Below are 19,872 nucleotides of genomic sequence, written 5' to 3' on the forward strand. Positions count from 1 at the left end.
ACAGATACGTCGTCCCAAAAATGGAGATAAATTTAGAAGCAAATTTCTTTAAATTTGGAAACTGCTCAGAGTTCAGGAGTTTATAAAAGTCGATCGAATTTCCTTCCTTGTATTTGTCTTTAATATGATAATTTTCCTGAAGTTCAATAATTTCCATTTGAATTTGACATCTGCAGCATCACAGTCAAATGGATTTTGAAACAATCTAATTTCCTGAGCACTGGCATCCAAATCAGCAAATCGCTTCCAAAATTGTTCTTTCAAATCTGAAATGACTAAATTTGCAAACAAGGAAGGAAATTCTGCTTCAACCTTTTTATGCAACTCTGCACAGTATAGCATATGAACAAAGTTACAATTTTTCACTTGCCTTTCCAGAAGTATCAACTTTGCTCTGAATGCCTTGATAAGTGCAAATAAATCACAGACTAAGTTATTTTCACCCTGCAACTTTAAATTCATATGGTTCATATGGTTTACCAGATCAGCAAAACTGCTAATTTCCAAAGCCACTTGGTATCTGATAGAAGTGGTTCGTGATGGTCTTTCTCGGTAAGAAATATATCAATTTCATTCCTGAGCTGAAAGAAGCGTGAAATAACCTTTCCACAGCTAAGCCATCGAAACGCAGTATAATATGTCAGGTCAATAAGCTCGGAATCACGTTTACCAGTACTCACTGGAAAATTAGTTCAATTGGCGCATTTCTGCACAATTCTTTCACGGGCCGGATAAAATCACATCGCAGGCCGCATGTGGCCCGCGGGCCGTAGTTTGGAGACCCTTGGTCTATATTATGAAACGTGCATCTTTGAAATAGATAAGGTCAATGAAAAAGTAACAGACCCATAGATAGCACAGTATAGGTGTGACTTCATGAGCCCAGTGTCTTTACAGCAGTTGTGAAATTTCTGCAAGAATTGCAAAAATTTTATCAAAGGACCTTTCGTCCAAATTCCCCAGTTGAGACATGGTGTGTGGCAGTTGGTAACTCCTTCACATAAAACTTCATATACTCTTATTCAATATCAACAAAATACTGGGTGAGGTAATTACATTTTATATATCTTTGGCTGTAAGCTGTAGTAATTAGTGGCCATCAGAAGCATAAAGTTGTTATAAAATATTACCATACACTAACTCTAGTTCAGAAGGGTGAACTTAATTATCTAACAGAATAATTATACAATTAATGCATACAATGATTTTAGGACAAATTTAAAAGTAATTACTTGGGTACATTCTTCTACCTGTTTTTACCCAATACTTCTAGCCTTTCAACTGGAATGGATGAGAAAATTTCAGGGTGTGATCTGCAAAAGTACCAATATCCTTCATAACTTACCACTGATGATATTTTCTAAAACCTTATGTAACAGATTTACTTGGTCTTTGTCAACAGGTACTATGGACAGCATATGTATCAGTTCCTTCAATGCCACAAGAGCTTCCTCACACAATTCCTTGTCTGTTCCAGGAACGATTTCTCGATGAAGAGACTGGAACAAATCATACAGATGCTTCTCCATCCCTCCTACTGTGAAGGTCTTACAACATTCTTGCTGAAAACAGAAGAAGAGAATTACTAAAACCATTACTTAACTGCTTGAATTTTTCCCCCATAACTCTAGCATAGACCACCACCTCCAAGAGTTCCTCTGTTATTGTGTGCTTATTCATTGCTGTGGGAAGCCTTTGTTTTGTATTGAGTTGGTCTCTAGGAATCCATCTCCACAGAAAAAAATGTGTTAATCTCGCAGCAATGTTCTGGTCTCCAAGAGTCTACAACCTCCATTTACATATCCATTGGAACATCTAACACCTAGTGATGGACTGTGTTTAAGAATAGTATCTCCGTGGCAATTTGTCTGCCAATTTGCTTCCTAGAAATGCCCGCATGTCACAGCATAATCAATTAACTTGGCAGAAAGCACAAATGTATATTTGAGGAAAACTTAACACTGTTCTTATGGAAGTTTGGTGGGACCAATAAAAACGTGTGTAGACCCAAGGAAAACATAAATTCAAGGAACGCAGAATTCGGGTTTCATTGTATATAAGGAGATCCTACGTGCATGACTCCATGCAACAGACAATGTTAACCTGTCTTGCATAAACTTCAGTCATAATTTTTAAATTAAATGGTGCCTTTTATTCACTCTAAGTGCATAACTGGAGACATAAAAAGGAAGATAATATTAAAATGGATCTCAGAGGAACAGGATGAGGGGATGTGGGCTGGACTTGGCTGGCTCAGGACAGACAGGTGGCAAGCCCTTGTGAGCATATTGTGCCTTCAGGTTCCACAAAATTCTTGAATTTCTTGTGTGGTTGGAAAATTTCTAGCTTCTGAAGAAGCACTCAGCTACATGGAGTGAATGAGAGTAATGAGTGTGTTATTTAGTTAGAACTGTAAGCTACAACACCGAAATGATCATATGCACAAAAGAGATATTCCATTATGTTCATGTCTATGTAAGGAATTAAGTCAACTGAAAATTAATGTTTACTTTTACATTCACCATAAAAAAAAATTGAAGCCTGAAACCCTTATTTTGCATAGCCCTAAATGAATCTGCACAAAGACTATGCTGCTGTATTAGGTAATACCACTTACCAGTAATCGAAGAGAATCAAGCTTTGCGATGCGGAGTTGAGAATCTAACTTCTCTAATAACAAAGGAATGCAGAACTCTGCAAAAGCAGGTGAGGCTATGAGGCATTGCAAAAGAGCAGCTGCAAGGTCATCACGAGTAATTGCATTAGGAGTGCTGGAAATCTGTGATAGAGAAATATAATCATTTAATCATCTCTTAGCACAATGAGCAAAATTACATATTCAAGGATGATACTCTGCCTGAAAACTCTTAAAAACTCCCTCAAGCACATAAACCAAAAGCTGGTAGAATTCTGAGTAATAAAGCATCGATTGAAGACCATCAAGAACAGAGAGACAACAACAGAGACTTATTGACCCTTATAAATGTAATCCTTTCTGTACTTCCGAATAAACTGGCTAGTGCTAAGAAGCTGCTTTTAAATTGCTTCTAATTTGTATATATGAATATGTCATGAACTACTCAAAATATGTTATTGTCCTCACCTTGAACTGATAAGCTCAGGCAATGAAATCTTCTCCATAGATTTCTTTTGAAACAGTCTCTAAAGACAAAAGGATTATCAATATTTACAATTCTCTTACTCACTTATCTAAAGTTTGATGAAGTAGAAACAAAGTTGACACAAGAGACAAACTAGTAGTTCAGTATTATTTACTTTCCTTGTCAACACAATTATGTATAACTATGTATCTATCCATGATATGTTTCAGCATGTATCTGCCATCATACAATTATGATTATACCAGTTACATAGCATAACTTACATGACATACATGTGCACTGAACAGATCCACCAGCCTGTTCTTTTACATTAAAATAATAGACTTCTTTATGTCACTATTAGGTAAATGCCCTACCAACCACTGGTTGTCTTGCAGATAAAATATGTAGTTTTGTGTGGTTCAATTACCACGTATGAAAGTATAATTCTACACACTGAATGCCTGCATTATATTACACAGGTTTACCACCTTCCCTTTCTTATAAGAAGTGGTGTCAGCTTCTCTGCTCCCTTGGCATTGCAGCACAGCAATACCGTCAATCTTTCTTGGGATTTATTCCCACCTGTGCAGGCTTCCCGTCTTATATCAAGAATCTTGTCTGCCATCAAAGAATAAAACAGTGCAGTTTCTTCTGCAATAAAAACGTCTTTAAGTCATAGCCATTTAACAATGCAGGCAGTGATTCATTTATCCAGTGGGCTACACAGTCTTGGCTTACTCTCCCACTTTCCATACTCCCACCCTATATTTAATTTTGAAAAATGCTATTATGTTAAAAAATAACCAGGCCACTACCTACAATTCCTGTGTTTGTTGCTAACTACAATCAAGCCCCGCTTACAGCATCAGTACACCTAATTAAGGTGTTATATTGTTAACATTAAGATATCTCAGTACTTACTGAATAGAAATCAACGGGAAAGTAACATGCCATAACTTCAAACATCTCCTCTGTTAGATGGCCAAGAGGGAACGTTCTAATGAAGTGTGGAAACATGCCAAACAGCTGCAACAAGTTGCGAGGATCTCGCTCACCATCAACCATTGATATGACACCAAACACAAAGTCAGGACCAAGCAGCTTCCATTCTGTAAAAGAATATTCAATACAAACTTCCGGCTCTCTTTCATGAATTTCAAGCCCTCTTATTCATTAACCACATAAAGCAAAGATTCATAGGAAAATTTTGAGTACTAACTGTTCAGAATGTGGTCTTCTGGGCTGTGACACCTTGCAGTCTTGTAGGCAGATACCAATGCTCAAAAAAGAACATGCTATCTCCATCTTCAGGGTTGAAGCAAGAGGAGAGAGGATGCAGTTAGGTTATGAAGACAGATCACAAAGAAAGTGATCACTCAGATCCATGGGATGGGAGAAAGGAGATGGAGTGATCACCCTCTTTGCAACCTGCCTACATACGCTAACCACATCCCTGCTCTACCCACCATCCACTGTTGCCTCTGCAGCCAAGCAGTAAACTACCACTGTCCCATCATAAGCAGCTCATTTCTGTCTCAATTTTGAATTCTATATACACAATAATAAAGAGAAACTGTGCACTATTATAACACATCATTGTAGCATCACCTACCTTCTTTGTAATTCTGAATAAATGCTTCAAGTATTTTGTAGATAACATGGCGATCTGCTTGCTTCTGAGACTGACAATGAACATGCTGAAACAGTCCAGTAACTATATGTGCTGGAGAATCTTCTGGAAGGTTATTCATTTGTATCTGTAACATATTATCTCATTTGTACAATAAACCAAGAGTTTGAAATCGGGGACAAGTAAGTCAATGGAATATGTCCCTCAGTTCCTTTAAATAATGCATGCTGTGACATACAAAAGCTTGACTATGTTGCCAGCACACATTTTCAATTGCTGTCAACTTTCACAAACACTACTTTGTGGCATGTGACGGGCCAGGCTTGTTTCTATGGCATTTTTGACATGATTTAGAACTGTTGGTACCAGTGTGGCCAAACCAGCATGAACAGCTCCAGCATTGAAAGGATTCTGACGATGGTGTACTCTGTACTTCTTTTGGCTTATTTTGGACTTCATCCATCGTCTGGTATGTAAAAGACAAAGAGACCACGACGTTTTGGAGACAGGATCTGTCTCCGTCTTCAGGTGGGTAGGGAAGGATAAACCTACTCAGCTGGGCCTGTTAGAAAGAGCTAGTCTCAATCACTGGTCTTTTTGTCTTTTACATACCAGACGATGGATGAAGTACAAAATAAGCCAAAAGAAGTACAGCTCCAGCATTCCTCTGTATAAAGACATATACTCTTCTGATTGGACAAATTTGTAAGATTTCAAATGCTAAAAGAAACTCTCAGCTAAGACCAATATTGAACTCTACTGGGAGACTGACTGCCATTTAGTAATTACAAAATGTAGTGATGCACTTCCATTTAGAAACGAAGCCACTAATTAATGTAGAAAAATGTTATATAAGAATCACAGCAATTCAAAAATCGTGACAATAAGAACAGATTATTTAATGACACCTTAACGGCTGCACAGAATATACGGTGCTAAGTGGTACAATGATTCAGAATGATGAACTGGAAAGGTTGAGAAGGAAAGTTCTCATGCCCTATTTTAAGGCAATACTGCTGAACATGTAACAGCAACAATAAAATGACACTAACAGATAACGTTGTCATGTTTAGATTTATAAGTTCAAAATTCGTTTTTGGTTTTAACTGTTATGCTATCTTCCAGGGGATTTACTGGTTTCTTTCTTCTGGCAAACCACCCTATCCCCTTGTTTTCTCCAGAATATTAGCCTAAGTTTGTTATTCTTTTATCTCCTTCTTTCTTTCACCCTAACTCATATTATATGTAGGTTACTGATATTAAATGGAGGTAGCGTGCAGTTCTGTACACACAATATGACAACCCTAGAATGGAATTAACATCAGCATGTGTTGGTTGACTTCCGGTCTAGAAAACTGAGATTAACGGCCGTGGGGATCTGTTGTGCTGACCACGTGACACCCTCTATCCGCTAAAGTTGGCACTAACTTCGCCAAGTGGCTGTAACTCAGTCGGTATAGTTCGCATGCAGACTACAGGCCATGGAGTTTTTGTTTTATGTATTGGCTGTCTAGCAGTAAGAACAACACTAAGTTCAGCATTTGACGTTTTAACCTAGAGGCTTTCAATGTATGTTTTGGGTCCCATTAATTATTTGTACCTTACTTATACCTGCTAATACACACCTACAGGCTTCCATTATAATTATGTTTACTGAATCATTTGCATTATTTCCTTCTTTAGGAAAGTCCTACATACAAGGCCCGAGAATTTAATTCCTGGAATGGCTGCAGCGTGTCTCTGTGTTGTTGAGTCAGGCAAACTCATGTACCTAAGCACATTTGACATGTTCCAACTTGCATTTATATGAGACACAGACCAAATGAGTCATTAGTTCCCAAGCAGCAAAGGAAGCAGTATATATCTGTGGTTTACTGTTGGTGGAAAAATGAGTGACAAGAATCTGTAGCAGTGGATAAACATCAAGTTTTGTGTGAACGTTGGAAAAAGTGCTTGTGAAACGTTAGCAATATGACCCAAGAAGTGGGCAGCCAAAAACACAAAGGACACATACAAATGTGAACAGAGTATGAACAGACAGAGAATTAGCAATGTGATTTGGAAGTGCTGACAAGGTTATGGGAATCTGTTTGGAGGAAAAGACCTGAACTCTGTCCTGATAAATGGATTCTCCACGATGACAATGCCCCTGCACATGATGAGTTAAAGAATTCAAGAGTTCCTGATTAAGAAATCCCTTACAAAAACGAACCATCCACTTTATTCACCTGAGTTAGCCCCTGCAATTTTTGGCTCTTTCCAAGATTAAAATATGTCCTGAAGGGACAATGATTTTCTGACATTCCTGATATCCAACACAAAAGTGATGTTACTGCGAGGTATTTTGGAAAATGATTTTCAAGACTGTTTCCATTAGTGGCATGACCATCTCACAAAGTGCACAGCTTCACAAGGACAGCATTCTGAAGGCAACAACAGCCACCTAGTGCACAGGTAAGCAAATTTTGCTTTCATAGGATCATTCTGGGAATTAAATTGTTTCACCTTGTTGTGTTCAAGGTGAAAGGGAAAGTGAATTAGATAAAAATAAGTGGTGGATTCCTCTAGCTCAAACCCTACCCACTTCAAAATACTAATACAGTATGTGTAAGTTATGTGAGTGCTAAATCTAACAGTAAACATGCATATTCACAAAAGAATAGTAAGTAAATCTGCATATACATACAACAGCATGAATTCCTTGCAATGCTGCTGGAATAACTGCATTATGATCCTTAAGCCGATCACAGAAGAAAGTTGTGATAAAATGTACTTCTGATTTTTGCAGGCAGTCTCTTGGCAGATTCTGCAAAACCTCTGCTAGAATCCGTGTTCCCTTCTCTCTCAACTCTGGGTTTTTGTCTGTTAGTGTAATTCCCAATTTTTCAACCAGTTTCAAAAGACCTCCACTCTGACTCTGGATACCTGACACACAAAAGAAAATTGGTTGACATACTACAGTACAAAGAAAATACACACACACACACACACATTCACGGCAGACCTTTAGGCAAAAATTACTATTTGGTCTTGACTCTTTCGATTGGCATATGACTTCCGAGCGATGGCACTCTGCCAGACTTTGACCTACTTCTACAACCTACAATTGAAGCTGTCAAAAAGGCTTTCGGCAAACAAACCAAAATACACAAAGTTCAGTAATATTCACCATTGGCAATACTGCAGCATTTGTCCACAAGAATTTTATCATCCATAATGGCTTCATTTACCACACCATCCAACCATCCGGCATCTGCTTCCACCTCCATGTTCGGCATCTCGTAAGAAATTCCAGAAAGTTCACAATCTATCTTTTGATCTTCTGTCTACAGTTCACATGTTCCCCCATGCTTATTACACGGATTTAAACATACGTATGGAAAGGAATATCATCATTTGCAGCCTTCTGTTTAGCTCTACTTCGTACCCAGCTTACTAAATCTACATTGGTGAAACGTGTCTTCTGTATATTGTGGATTGCTTGCTACAATAGCGAATATTGGAAAGGAAATGTATTATCGATGTATTATGTTGGTACAACACGTATATCATGGGCCGCAAAACCTATATCACCTATATCGTCAACATCGGTCACATAGCATACACAGAGCCATCTGCAATCATTCTTTCACGGTTCACGACGGCGCTTCGCTACTGTCAGTTGATGGAATGATGAGTAGAAAATGGAAGGAGCATGTGAAAAGTTAAGAAATATTACTGAAATGCCGCAAAAGTCGAGGTATTCAGAATGGGAGGGTGCATAGGAATTAGCCGATCGAGGAGCGATGGGGCAGATGACAATACAGGAAATGTTACTAGGCCAAATTCAGGTAAAATCTAGGAATTCATCTTTTGATGATAACCTTGGTATCATTTGGGTCAAGGAAAGAAAATGTATTGGAGATGCAAATGTTCTTAGAATTTTATTTTTTATTATTTATGCAGATACAAAGATCTAGTTAATCGTTAGTTATGCGATTTTAAATTATGGTATAGTTATGATAGTGTGATTGGATACATTTATTATATGCATATTTAATCAGCTCTGAAACTTGCAGGAAGTACACGAAAAAATCACCCTTTGTGCCATGAAACTATCCGCTGGAAGTCAGACGTGCCATTGACCGAAGGCCAGCTGCGTAGTAAGAGGGATGAGTTCTGGGACACAGCACCAGCTTTCGATGGACGAAAAGAAATTTGGGATGCTTTACGTGCTGCAGCGGTAGCAGCAGAAGCTGTCGATTTTGGACTTGCACAGGCCATTCTAGATGGGGCAAACATATCAGTTCCTAATGGTAGAAGGATTTTAAATGTTCGCATGTAGTCATACCTCATTCACATTCTGCATTACTTGCACTTGCCCTTGCATTGTACATTGTAGATATTTTTCTGGACCCTTATTAAACTGATGCATGATAACTCATTGTGTCTACTTAATCTTTGTCACATGATGATAGTAGATTTGAATCTCCCATAGTAACCGAGGTTCATCTGATTAGTAGTATTAATAATGACACAGATATCTGTTTCTTTGGAACTGCACTGATAAAATATTCTAGTGGAAAGTATTTGAAGGGGAACACATTGCTGGATTTTGTAGGGTTAATATTTACTGTTATGGACATCGTTTCCAAATGTAGATTTTGAAAGAAAAATTGCGTGTAAATAAATCCAGATATATATTTGTAGAAATGTTTTCCTTCACAAATTGTGATGGAACTATTTTGCCTTTGTATGGTAAATACAAAAACCTGATGAACTCTGCAATTGGGCACATAAATTTAGTAATCATTTGTCTCTTATTGACTGGTATATAACTGCATAGCTGACGACTGACTTGTATGTTAATGTTCAAGGTAGGTCATTTGTCTTGTAATCTTAATCTTCTTGGAGCGGAATGAAGATAAGTGTTCCTTTCACTTATTTAAAAGAGTCAGATTTTGAACTACAGTCAGATGAAATCTTGGTGGTCTGTTTTGCTACCACTCGATGAGAGGATATGTAGCTATTCAGTATAGTTACAGCCAGCAGGTCAACAAATAATATTTGTCCATCTCCATATTCGCTTCACAATTGAATAGCTGTTAGCCATTTTGTCCCCTTTTGTGGACATAGCTCATGTGCTGACTGTGTAGCAGGTTTTTTAACTTGCTATGTTCAGCATAAAAGCTGCCCTCTGGGGTTGTGGTTTATTGGTTTATGCATAATTATTAATATGCATGTCTCAGTTGTTTTTCCAAGTCACTGTTTTGTTATCTCACATTCTAGCATGATTGATTGACTGATTGATTTTGTCACTGTAGATCATTGTACATGATATAGGACAAGTCAAGTTAATTCTGAATATTAACAATTTAATATATGAGTAAGATTAAAATTACAATAGTTACAATTGTTTACAGTTGATTACAATTTAGAATTAGTTAGATATTCTTATTTGTGGAGAATTTGATGGAATGAAGATGTCATCCCATTGCTGTTACTTTAAAAGTGTGTTGACAGTTCCACAGCTATCAGTAGCCCTTGTGTGTAGGTCATCATGTAAATGTGCTAAGGACAAGAAATTTTCTACTTATATTCTATTGAGGGAAATACTGTATACCACATATGCCAACTGGCATAACAAGAGTACGCAGTTAATGTCTGGTGCTATATGCACGCACACACACGTCTGAAAACATCAGTTGTCAGATGGTTGTGTCATGGTTTTGCTATTTTAACATGTCATGCAACCAGTGAACAGGTTAAAACCTGACCTGTTAATTATCATCACAAGTGTACACACTATACATTACAGGTTTCCTGACAGAATGCTATGATGAGTTGGGTACTCGTTATCAAGTGCCTGTTTACTGTCTGTCCTATCCCATCAACATCGTAAAAGAAGACAGTGGAAGAGATTCTCCAGCTGAATGCTCAGGTTTGGTAGACCTTTTTAAATCCAGATTAGTGCTTGATAATGTGCAGAAATGAAGTATATTTCAATTTCATAATTCTATGTTTCTGGTCTTACATTAGTAGTAATTAAGTTTGTATTTATTGCTGCCATTTCAAAATGATGGATATTCACATTTGTTCTCAGAACCAGTAGATGGTGGAACAGAAATGGTATTAAAGCTCCGATTGTCTTCAACATGTATGGATGTAAAATTACCAGTGTCTACTAAGGACACCATAGGAATGGCAAAAAAGAAACTGCAGGTCAGTAAATTTTACAAGTAAGATAAATCTTAGCAAAGAGTTTAGTGCACCTTTTTTTTTCACCTTTCAGGAGGTAATAACGATGTCAATTTATAAGTAAACCCAGGAAGCACTAAATATATGTTTATATCTCATTACCGTAATATGAGAGAACCCAGCACTACAGGAAATGCAGTTCAAAATTCCTTCCCAATAAAGATAATACTTGAAATTCTATCATGAGTTACTGGGCTAAACCTTATACTCTTCATCTTCTGAATTGTGAATTGCAATATATTTCATTATCTTAGAATTTTGAACATTTGGTATTGGACTAATTAAATAGTTATAGAAAAATGTATTACTACTGAGTCTTCCTGATATTTCTCATAATGTTTCTACTACCAGACCTTACCTTACACTGAAATTGCAAGCACTGTAAACACAGGAACATTTACTTTGTTATTGTAAGTAAACAGTAAATAATAAGTACTGTAGATACTGTAGAAGTGCGTGTGTGTGTTGTTTATTCTAATAATTATCAGTTTTTAATATTTACAGCATTTTTTCTTAATTTTCTTACAATTGCGACTTGGATGTGACACCACAGTTTGTAGATTGTTACCAGTGTTTTGGAGGAACCTGCTGCCTCTATCTCCATGGCAGAAGAGGAGACATTAGGTTTCTCCAGAATGTAACTATCTTCCGACTAAATGGCATCACATTCTAGAAGACAGTGATCTTCTTCTTCACAGTTAACTGCAGGCTCCATTGGTTCATATTTTTTTATCAAATTGTAATTTTTGTATCTAGAGTCAAGAAGGATTAGAACCATCTAGGCAGAGGTGGTTTTTTGGTGGAAAGTTGCTTGGAGATAAGCTGCGTGTTGAAGAAGCAAAGATAATGCCTGGTTACGTGGTGCAAGTGATAGTGAATCATGATCAGATGTCAAGAGTGGAAAGCTGAACTGTAAATAATAAGGACATTATATGTAACATGGTGTATTTTAATACAAAGCATGAACATTGAACATTGTTAGAAGTGGTACAGGCTTCATTGTTTCAAATATACAGTGGAAATTTAATGAGGTATAACGGTGTTTTATCTAACCAGAAAACGGGTGTGCATTAATTACTAATCATGTTTTGTTTCTGTACTTCCATTTTTCTGTTCTGCTATATGATTGGAGAAAGACTGAGTACATGAGTGGATTTATATTATGTTAGAATGGAAATATGCTACAGTGACACAGTTTACCTGTGACAGTGAATTAGATTTGACATTTTTCATTCACACTACATGCAGTATACCTACACAATACTCAAGATTATTTACACAGTTAATTATTACTATAATTTAGAAGCATCCTAATGTGAAAATTCAGTACCTTGAGATGCAAGTTACAAAGAGACTAAAGTTTTATGCATATCGAGTGTTTATAAACTGCATGGAGGTGACATTTGTTACAACATTTTTAAGCAATTTGTAACACTATATCAAGGCCGAGTCTTACTGGGGTAGGAGGGGGTGACTGCTCAAAGCTGTTGGCTCCTATGAATATACAGGGGCAGTGTGTATATTTTCATTCCAAAGGTTCAGTCAATTTTGCAGACTGGCATTTAACCAGACTGTCCACTACAAGCTGTGTACTTCTGAAAATATTTTTGTTTGACTAAAATGTTTCACTTATACTTAGCTTACATTACTGTGTGTTTAAAAGCTTGCAGCCACATTTGGATTTATTAAGTACTGAAGGATTACTGGCTGATATAAAGACAGGTACTGTAAGAAAAGTGTTACTTCTAAATATAGTTATAGTAATACTGACTCATCATTCATATCTTTTTGTAATTGAAGTTTATTTGAAATGGTTCTATCAGTAAGTTGAAGTCTGAAAATATCTGATATTTTAATATCACTGTAAGTCATTTAAAACTTTTTTTTTATTATTATTTTAAAATGGTGAACTAGTGCCAATTTGTCAAAAGCAATAATTTCTTACATGGTTTTATATACACTGTGAACTGAAAATACTGTGTTGTAAGCTGTTCAGTACAAGCGTCACAGCATCATGTTACTTTACACATGTCCACTATGGTTGCAGATTATTTTGTATATAATTAAGGAGTCAGAGTGTTACTAGCTATTTTGTTTTGATGCCAGGAAATGTGTAAGTAACATAATTTTCTGATCTAAAAGCAAGATGATTCAGGCATTGTTTAGTACACACTTGTTCAAGTAACTATGGGATCTCATCAATAGTAGGTTTGCCATATCACAAACATTAAAAATGTTGGTTTCATGTATTGACACTGTAAATCAGGAACTTAACATCAGCTGCTGCATGGGTATTCCAGTGTACATAGTGTACAGATAGATGTATGAAATGAGATTCTTTTTTGTGAATGCACAACATTCATCAAACAGTAGGTGAAACTACCTCAGAATGTAAAAATAGTATACAAAATTATTGTAGAAAATTATGTGTTCCAAGAAACTTTTTCTTTCTACTTGATATCATTCAAATGCAATATGTATAAACTGCTGCTTTGTTTATCTGTACAGACAAAGTAGTGTTATGTGGTACATTAAATTAGCTCTAAATCAAGGTATAACAGAATCATGTGCTTTGTTTTCCTGTCAGTTCCTCAGACTCTGAAAAGTACATAACTTGCTACAGAAGTTCATGTGGCAGACAAGTATGCAAGATGCAAGATAAAATATTGAGGTAAACATGACTTTTGCATTAGAACAGAGAAAACTGTTAATTTTAAAAAGAAAATTGATATTTTAGCTCCTGTCATCTAGAAGCAGCATATAATGTAAATGAGAAAAACAAGACAAGTTTTGTTCAAAGACTTGCCAAGGCCCATAGACACACAAATTCTATACTCATTATGAACTTGTTACTAGAAAATCCTGTTTGCTATTCCTTGGTATGGGCAATGGTGTTAATTATTCTATTTTGTATTTTCTGTGTCTAATTAGTAGACAGTCTGTTGAGAGCCAAAGCTAATATTCTGAATAACCACCTCATTAGATGAACTGAAAAGGTCAATTTACAGCACTACTGTAACAAGTCATTGCAATGCTGACTAATCTTATGCAAGTTTTTGCTCATAGACTTTACACTATATATATTTTTTTTAATTTATGTTTATGTAAATAATATTGTCTTGGGATAGATATATTGTAGGCCTTGTCACTAAGTGATAAAAATCCCATGAGTGATATTTTGGGATTTCCATGTAAAGAAAGGGTTATTTCACATTTCAAAAGGTGCCAACAGATTAAACAATTATATGCACATGAAAAGATATATGGAAGTCTGAAGTTAACAATACTCTATTGTGATAAGTGAAGTCACGGATAAGTATATATAGCCAAGTTTTGTTTTATGATAAATGAAGTTGTTACAAATTAAATTTTGAAACTTTTTATGGGTGTCAAAGATTGACATGTAGCACATAACTTAGAGGATTTTCACATGTATGAATCTGACAAGTGACTGTTACGTATTGTGTGAAATAGTACTTAACATATTAAGGAAAATGTTAAATTAACAAATTTAAACTATATTGTGCACTGTATTTGTGAATTTGCCTTCAGCACTTGGAATAAGTGTGAGGTATTGTAAAAAATATGGTCACTTTTGGAAGAAATCAAAATAAAATTACAGTAACAATTCTTGCATTCAGTTTTAGGTGGATAAGCAACCCTGTGGAGCACCGTTAACCCTTTCCAGTCATCGCATTTAGAAAATCTTCCACAGCTAGGTTATCAGGGGTTTTTAAATGCCTGCCAAGCAACTAAGTGAACTGTTCTGCCTGAAAAGTAGGTGCAACAAGGGCACAAAGTTAAAAAAAGAAGCCAAATGTGTACTTACATTTTTGATTGTCCAATTCTTGGGTCAACTCAACAATGCTATATCTGTCAGCAAAATGGAGGTAGTCTTCAATACCAGACACACTGAGTCAGTCTGTCCACCGAGGAAAGAACTATTTTTGAAATGAACGGTTTTTCAGAATATGATAAGTTAAACATGTCACCTGTAAGTTTTCAGTAATTTGGCACTATACTGTGAATATAACCAGTGTCACTTTCAGTTAATGCAAATAATCTGAGCCATGCAGTGGCTCCGCTATGACGTCATGGGCTTCCAGCCCCTTGATCGAGGTTCTTAAACTTATCCCCCACCCCATCACCATGCAGGACTGGGTCACATGGTGTTGCCCTCTCCCCTCCTTTCTACCCCTGGGAGCCTTGCTTGGAAGTTAATTCGAGTTTGGAGGTCAGTTCTGGTTATGGATCCATAGGGCCTTGCTCGTGGCGCCGAGCCAGCCGGAGTGATTGTCAAATTCCTGTTTGGCTGGGAGTCCAAAATTTGTTTCAGCAAGTAGTGGGCTGGTTCGCGGCCGGCGAGATCGCCCGCGGTCGCCTGTCGTTGGGTTTGTAGTACGGCGGCGACTCGTACCAGTTTAGTTGAATCTGTGTTTATAATTTATATTGTGTATTTGGTTTAGACTCAGTCTGTGGCCTGGCTAGAAAGTAGTAGTTATGTTTTCATGCAACCAAGGCAAATTGTTGCGCCAGTAAATATGGGCCATTCTGCCTGAGTTAGATGCTGCTGTGTGCAAGCATGTAAATGTGCAATTAGTTGAGTTCTGTTTAATTTCTTGGGCTCGTGCGCTGTAACGACCATGAATTCTTGTCTTTGTTTAGGTGTTAGTTGTGTTTATTAAATTCTGTTATTTGTTATTATATTGATTGCCATCATTTGTAACTAGATTTACCTCGCTGCTAGCTTGGATCCCTTACTCTAGCTTAGGGAGCGTGGGAGCACAGCATGGGGAGCCGTATGACGGGGCACCGTTTCCCCCTCCGATTGAGGAAGGGTAGGTGGAGCCGAAAGGTGCCAGAGAGTGACGGTGCTGTGGTAGCAGATCGTAAGATGGTACAAGTGGTACATATGGTAGCAGAGTGTAGACGGCACAAATCTGATGCCCCACTTGGTGGTTTTTTTGGATTATAAGTTTCAAAAATGATTTTTTGCTTGAACCCAACTGTTGATTCACCTATTACAATGTTTTTACCCAACACAAATTCTTTCTGAATTTTTTTCTGTTTTATCGCCCCATGTACTTTGTCTTTTTGATGGCCCAATTGCTTTATTCGGTGGCATCATTTCCCCACGTGCATAATCGTCCACTGTTGCATCTTCCCAGCCACCAACAAGCAACAACACTTGTTTCACTCTCTTCTCACTTTCTGACATTTCATTGCTCGATTCTTCACTCGCAGTTTCTCCTTCAATTTCCAAATTAATCTAATCATCATAGTCAATATGGAGTTCTTCACTTAACACATCACTACCAGATTCATCATCCGCTTTACACAAGGTAATATATCCAATTTCTTCAATCCAGAGGGCTGTGATTCAGCTGAAAGTAAAAGAATGCTACTAACACGTGACATACCATAATATACAACTGGCATTCATCCCTCAAGAAGTACAAGTTATGAATTCCAGATGGCAAACAAAACATTCATGCATGCATTGGTATAGTCTACAGTGTCAACTAGTGATGTATGATAAAATATGACTGCATAAGCATGAAACAAACTTTGTCAATAATATATCAACATTTGTCCATTGAAGCAGTCACCGTGTCGATTATATATCGACGTTCGACCGGGAAGGGTTAAGTTCGCTCAGTTCATTGGTCTGTGTACATGAAACAATGCAACATCTGCAGGACAAATTTTCATGAAGTTTGACATCGGAGAATTTTATGAAAAAAAAGTCATGTGAAGTCAATTTTCCTGTAGACTGGACAACCCTACATGAAGACCTCTATGCATTTCTGCATGTATCTGAAGCATAACATGCTAAATATTTATTGAACAGAAAAGAACGTTTTATATAGAAGCTACAGAAAAAATAAAACACATTTTATGTCCCTTAAATTTTCTCCAAAATTTTTATGGTTTTTGAGATAATTACACAAAAGGGATACTGTGTGTTTGTTTCCAGACTTATATATTCAACACTAAACAATAGTGTCTCAGACATCCATAAGAAAATAAATGCATTGATTATTTCAGCAAAAGATCACAATTACAGAAACAAAGGAGAAAAGTACTGAGTTTAGATTCCATTCCATTCCCGTTATTCACACACGTCAATCCTGATTTCTCTGAACTAGCACTTATAAAATCCTCAGTTCCAATTTTAAAAACTTTTTCAATTTAAAATTGAATACCGGGGACATCAGCGAAGTAGATTTTAGTAATAACGACGAGGGGTACAATCAAGAAGACCTGTGTTTTTAAATTTTAAATGTTAAACTGAGTGCAGTGTGACAGATGCCTGAGCGATACACCTGATGATGGCCGTTTGTGGCCGAAACATGTAGTGTGTAAGGGAGAGCAAAACGAAATACCTATAATATATGGTTGCACTGAAGATGGAGTTTGTATCATGTATCGTATGAAGTGCAACAGGATGCTTAAATATAATATTATTCAGTATAGGCCTCTAATTCTGACTTCTCATCAATCTGAAGAAGCATCAGCAAAGAGTGAACGGTGGTATGTGAATGTGTTTGTTACAAGGGAAGAGTTTACTGTAGTCTTACTCAGTTTACCTAAAACGTGGTAATATCAGAGTTACAGAATATCACTTCCCCTTCACACACGTAGCTAAATTTTATATCCTTATAATTAATTTGAAGATCATGTCATTTACAAAGAGATCTATCTCCTGGGACATAATGCCATGTAGTCCGTTGAAAGACAACCTCTGTTTTTGAGGTGACATGTTCCTCTGCAGACACTGGTTGACTTTCAATGGAATACACATTATATCCCAAATATAGGACTCTTCATAACCACTGCTGTGAGAACCTAAAATCCTTCATGTCTTTTATAGTTCCTTCTGATAAATGTGTCCATTAAATCTACACTATAAACTTTTACAATCTTGTCACAGTGATTTCTGCATCATTTGGAATGTATGAGGAATGGAGCCTCCCAGCTGAATGAGAAAAACTCTTACAGAAAGCCAGTACAAACGCAAAACCTTAATGTTCTCCAGTTTCCCCTAAACTCATAAACCCCCCCCCCACATTTTTTACTAATGTATCCGTCAATAATACAAGTTGTATTATTGATGGATATGTTAGTAAAAAAATTAAAAAAATAGGATGATGCCTCAATACAATGGAATGCTGAAATATCATGAGTAGTCACACTAATAGCATCTATAAATACATGAATTGTAAGAGGAAACTATTGCACTGTAACGCAAACATAAATTTTAACAAAACATGTTTAAGATTAAAACTTGCGCCAAAATATTCACAGATAAAAATACCAATTAATAATGAAGCGGCTAAAAAAACACAAATTCAAACACAAACAATATGTATTAGATGTGAGATAAAATTCTTGTATAAAAAGAAACAAGAATTAAAGAAACAACTTTACCCCAGGCCATTTACATAATGCAAATATATGGTAACAAACCATCGAACAAACCATAAAGTAAAAATTAGAACATGAAATTGCAGAAATACACCAAAAACAACATAAGATACAAAACTTAAACAAACAAAAACAACATCCACACCAATACGAACTATAGCTGAGTAAATAAAGTTGAATATTGACGGATATGTTAGTAAAAAAAATAGGATGATGCCTCGATACAACGGGATGCTAACACATAATATCATAACATCTTTGTTTTTTTTTTTTGTAGCCATACATACAGCTGTGTATATTGTATAAGCCTGAATATAAGGCTACCCACTTTTTCCAATGGGAAAATCAGAAAGAAAAAATATTTTTGACAAAATTACGTCATTTAGTTCTGCAGGTTACTCCTCAGTTATCATATTTATTCTGAACTTGGCATTCAGGCAGAATTAAATTGTAATTGCATTAGACTAGAAAAAATCATATATCACCACCACATCTCAATTAAACAAGAACAATATAATAGAGGAATGAATGCCTCATACTTAAAAAAAATAATTTTCAGCCAAATTCTTTTATTTGCACCAGATTAATATTACTGTTATTTAAAAATGTACCTATGGAAAACTGATGCACTTATAAAATTAATATGTATGTAAAAAATGTGACCATGTCCTCATCTGATGTCTACCCAAGCTACACTTGCATTTGTACCCCATAACCCACATCATCCCTAATTATGATTCGTATATTGCTGTGTGTACTGTAGGTGTAGAAGTTCATTCAAGAAAGATGGAATTTCATTACACACACTACACCTGACTGGAGGAGGTCTGCTTTATTGCCGTAGATCACATTACACACTCAACACTACTGGACACTGGTACAGTCAATTCTGGTCACAGCTGGGTTTTCACACACACCAGTCATGCTTCTTTATTTTTGGTTTGGTTCTTCAATTGACACACAGTGTTGTTCTTTACCTTTGGCCAGCCAATGCAAAGAATATTTTACTTCAAGCTGACATATATATGTGAGTGGAAAGGCTACAGGAGATGATGATGTACCTGAAGATGTGCTCAAGTTAATGGGAGAAGGTGGTTTGAAAACACTGACAAAACTATTGAACACCATATATGAAATTGGAGAGTGGTCCAAGGACTTTACAGAAGTTACAATGATTGCCTTAAAGAAAAAGACAAATATAAAATGCAGTGACCATCGCCCAATAAGCCTTATTGCACATACAGCAAAGATAATAGCAAAGATACTTAGAAGAAGAATTGAAAGGAAAATAGAGGATATACTTGGAGAAGATCATTTTGGATTTAGAAGAGGAAAAGGAACCAGGGATGCAATTGGGATGATGAGAATTATAGCGGAACGAACTTTGGAGATAGATGAAGAACTGTGTGTTTGCTTCATAGACTGGCAGAAGGCATTTGACCGGGTAAACTGGACCAAATTAATGCAGATCCT

General features: G+C 36.5%; 2 protein-coding genes across 3 annotated transcripts in view; one reads left to right on the forward strand and one right to left on the reverse strand.

Annotated features, from left to right (window-relative positions):
• LOC111865660 (MMS19 nucleotide excision repair protein homolog) overlaps positions 1–8,277 on the reverse strand; it is a 43,672-nt gene extending 35,395 nt beyond the window's left edge. Inside the window, exons 1-6 of the mRNA XM_023853845.2 lie at positions 7,904–8,277; positions 7,421–7,659; positions 4,717–4,861; positions 4,026–4,213; positions 2,618–2,779; positions 1,346–1,562 (exon numbers count right to left, since the gene is read on the reverse strand). Coding sequence (XP_023709613.1) covers positions 1,346–1,562; positions 2,618–2,779; positions 4,026–4,213; positions 4,717–4,861; positions 7,421–7,659; positions 7,904–8,012 — 1,060 coding nt within the window. The 5' untranslated portion in view covers positions 8,013–8,277. The remainder of the gene's footprint in view (positions 1–1,345; positions 1,563–2,617; positions 2,780–4,025; positions 4,214–4,716; positions 4,862–7,420; positions 7,660–7,903) is intronic.
• A 109-nt stretch (positions 8,278–8,386) lies between these two features.
• LOC111865661 (ubiquitin domain-containing protein 1) lies at positions 8,387–14,604 on the forward strand. Of its 2 annotated transcripts, none has more exons than XM_023853846.1 (5): positions 8,387–8,564; positions 8,793–9,029; positions 10,532–10,654; positions 10,817–10,935; positions 11,728–14,604. In XM_023853846.1, the coding sequence occupies exons 1-5, from the start codon at positions 8,483–8,485 to the stop codon at positions 11,878–11,880; spliced, it is 714 nt and encodes a 237-aa protein (XP_023709614.1). In that variant the 5' UTR covers positions 8,387–8,482; the 3' UTR covers positions 11,881–14,604. The 2 variants fall into 2 exon arrangements, with proteins under 2 accessions (XP_023709614.1, XP_023709615.1); XM_023853847.1 differs by having other exon boundaries at positions 10,826–10,935.
• Positions 14,605–19,872: the final 5,268 nt, after the last annotated feature.

This window comes from Cryptotermes secundus, unplaced genomic scaffold, assembly GCF_002891405.2.
Source record: "Cryptotermes secundus unplaced genomic scaffold, Csec_1.0 scaffold19, whole genome shotgun sequence".
In the NCBI taxonomy this organism is placed as follows: domain Eukaryota; kingdom Metazoa; phylum Arthropoda; class Insecta; order Blattodea; family Kalotermitidae; genus Cryptotermes; species Cryptotermes secundus.

Coding starts and splice junctions, on each gene's coding strand:
- LOC111865661 (XM_023853846.1), top strand. CDS start 8,483: ATGGGAGGGTGCATAGGAATTAGCCGATCGAGGAGCGATGGGGCAGAT. Junction 9,030..10,531: donor AAACATATCAGTTCCTAATG/GTAGAAGGATTT, acceptor TATACATTACAG/GTTTCCTGACAGAATGCTAT. Junction 10,655..10,816: donor TTCTCCAGCTGAATGCTCAG/GTTTGGTAGACC, acceptor ATTTGTTCTCAG/AACCAGTAGATGGTGGAACA.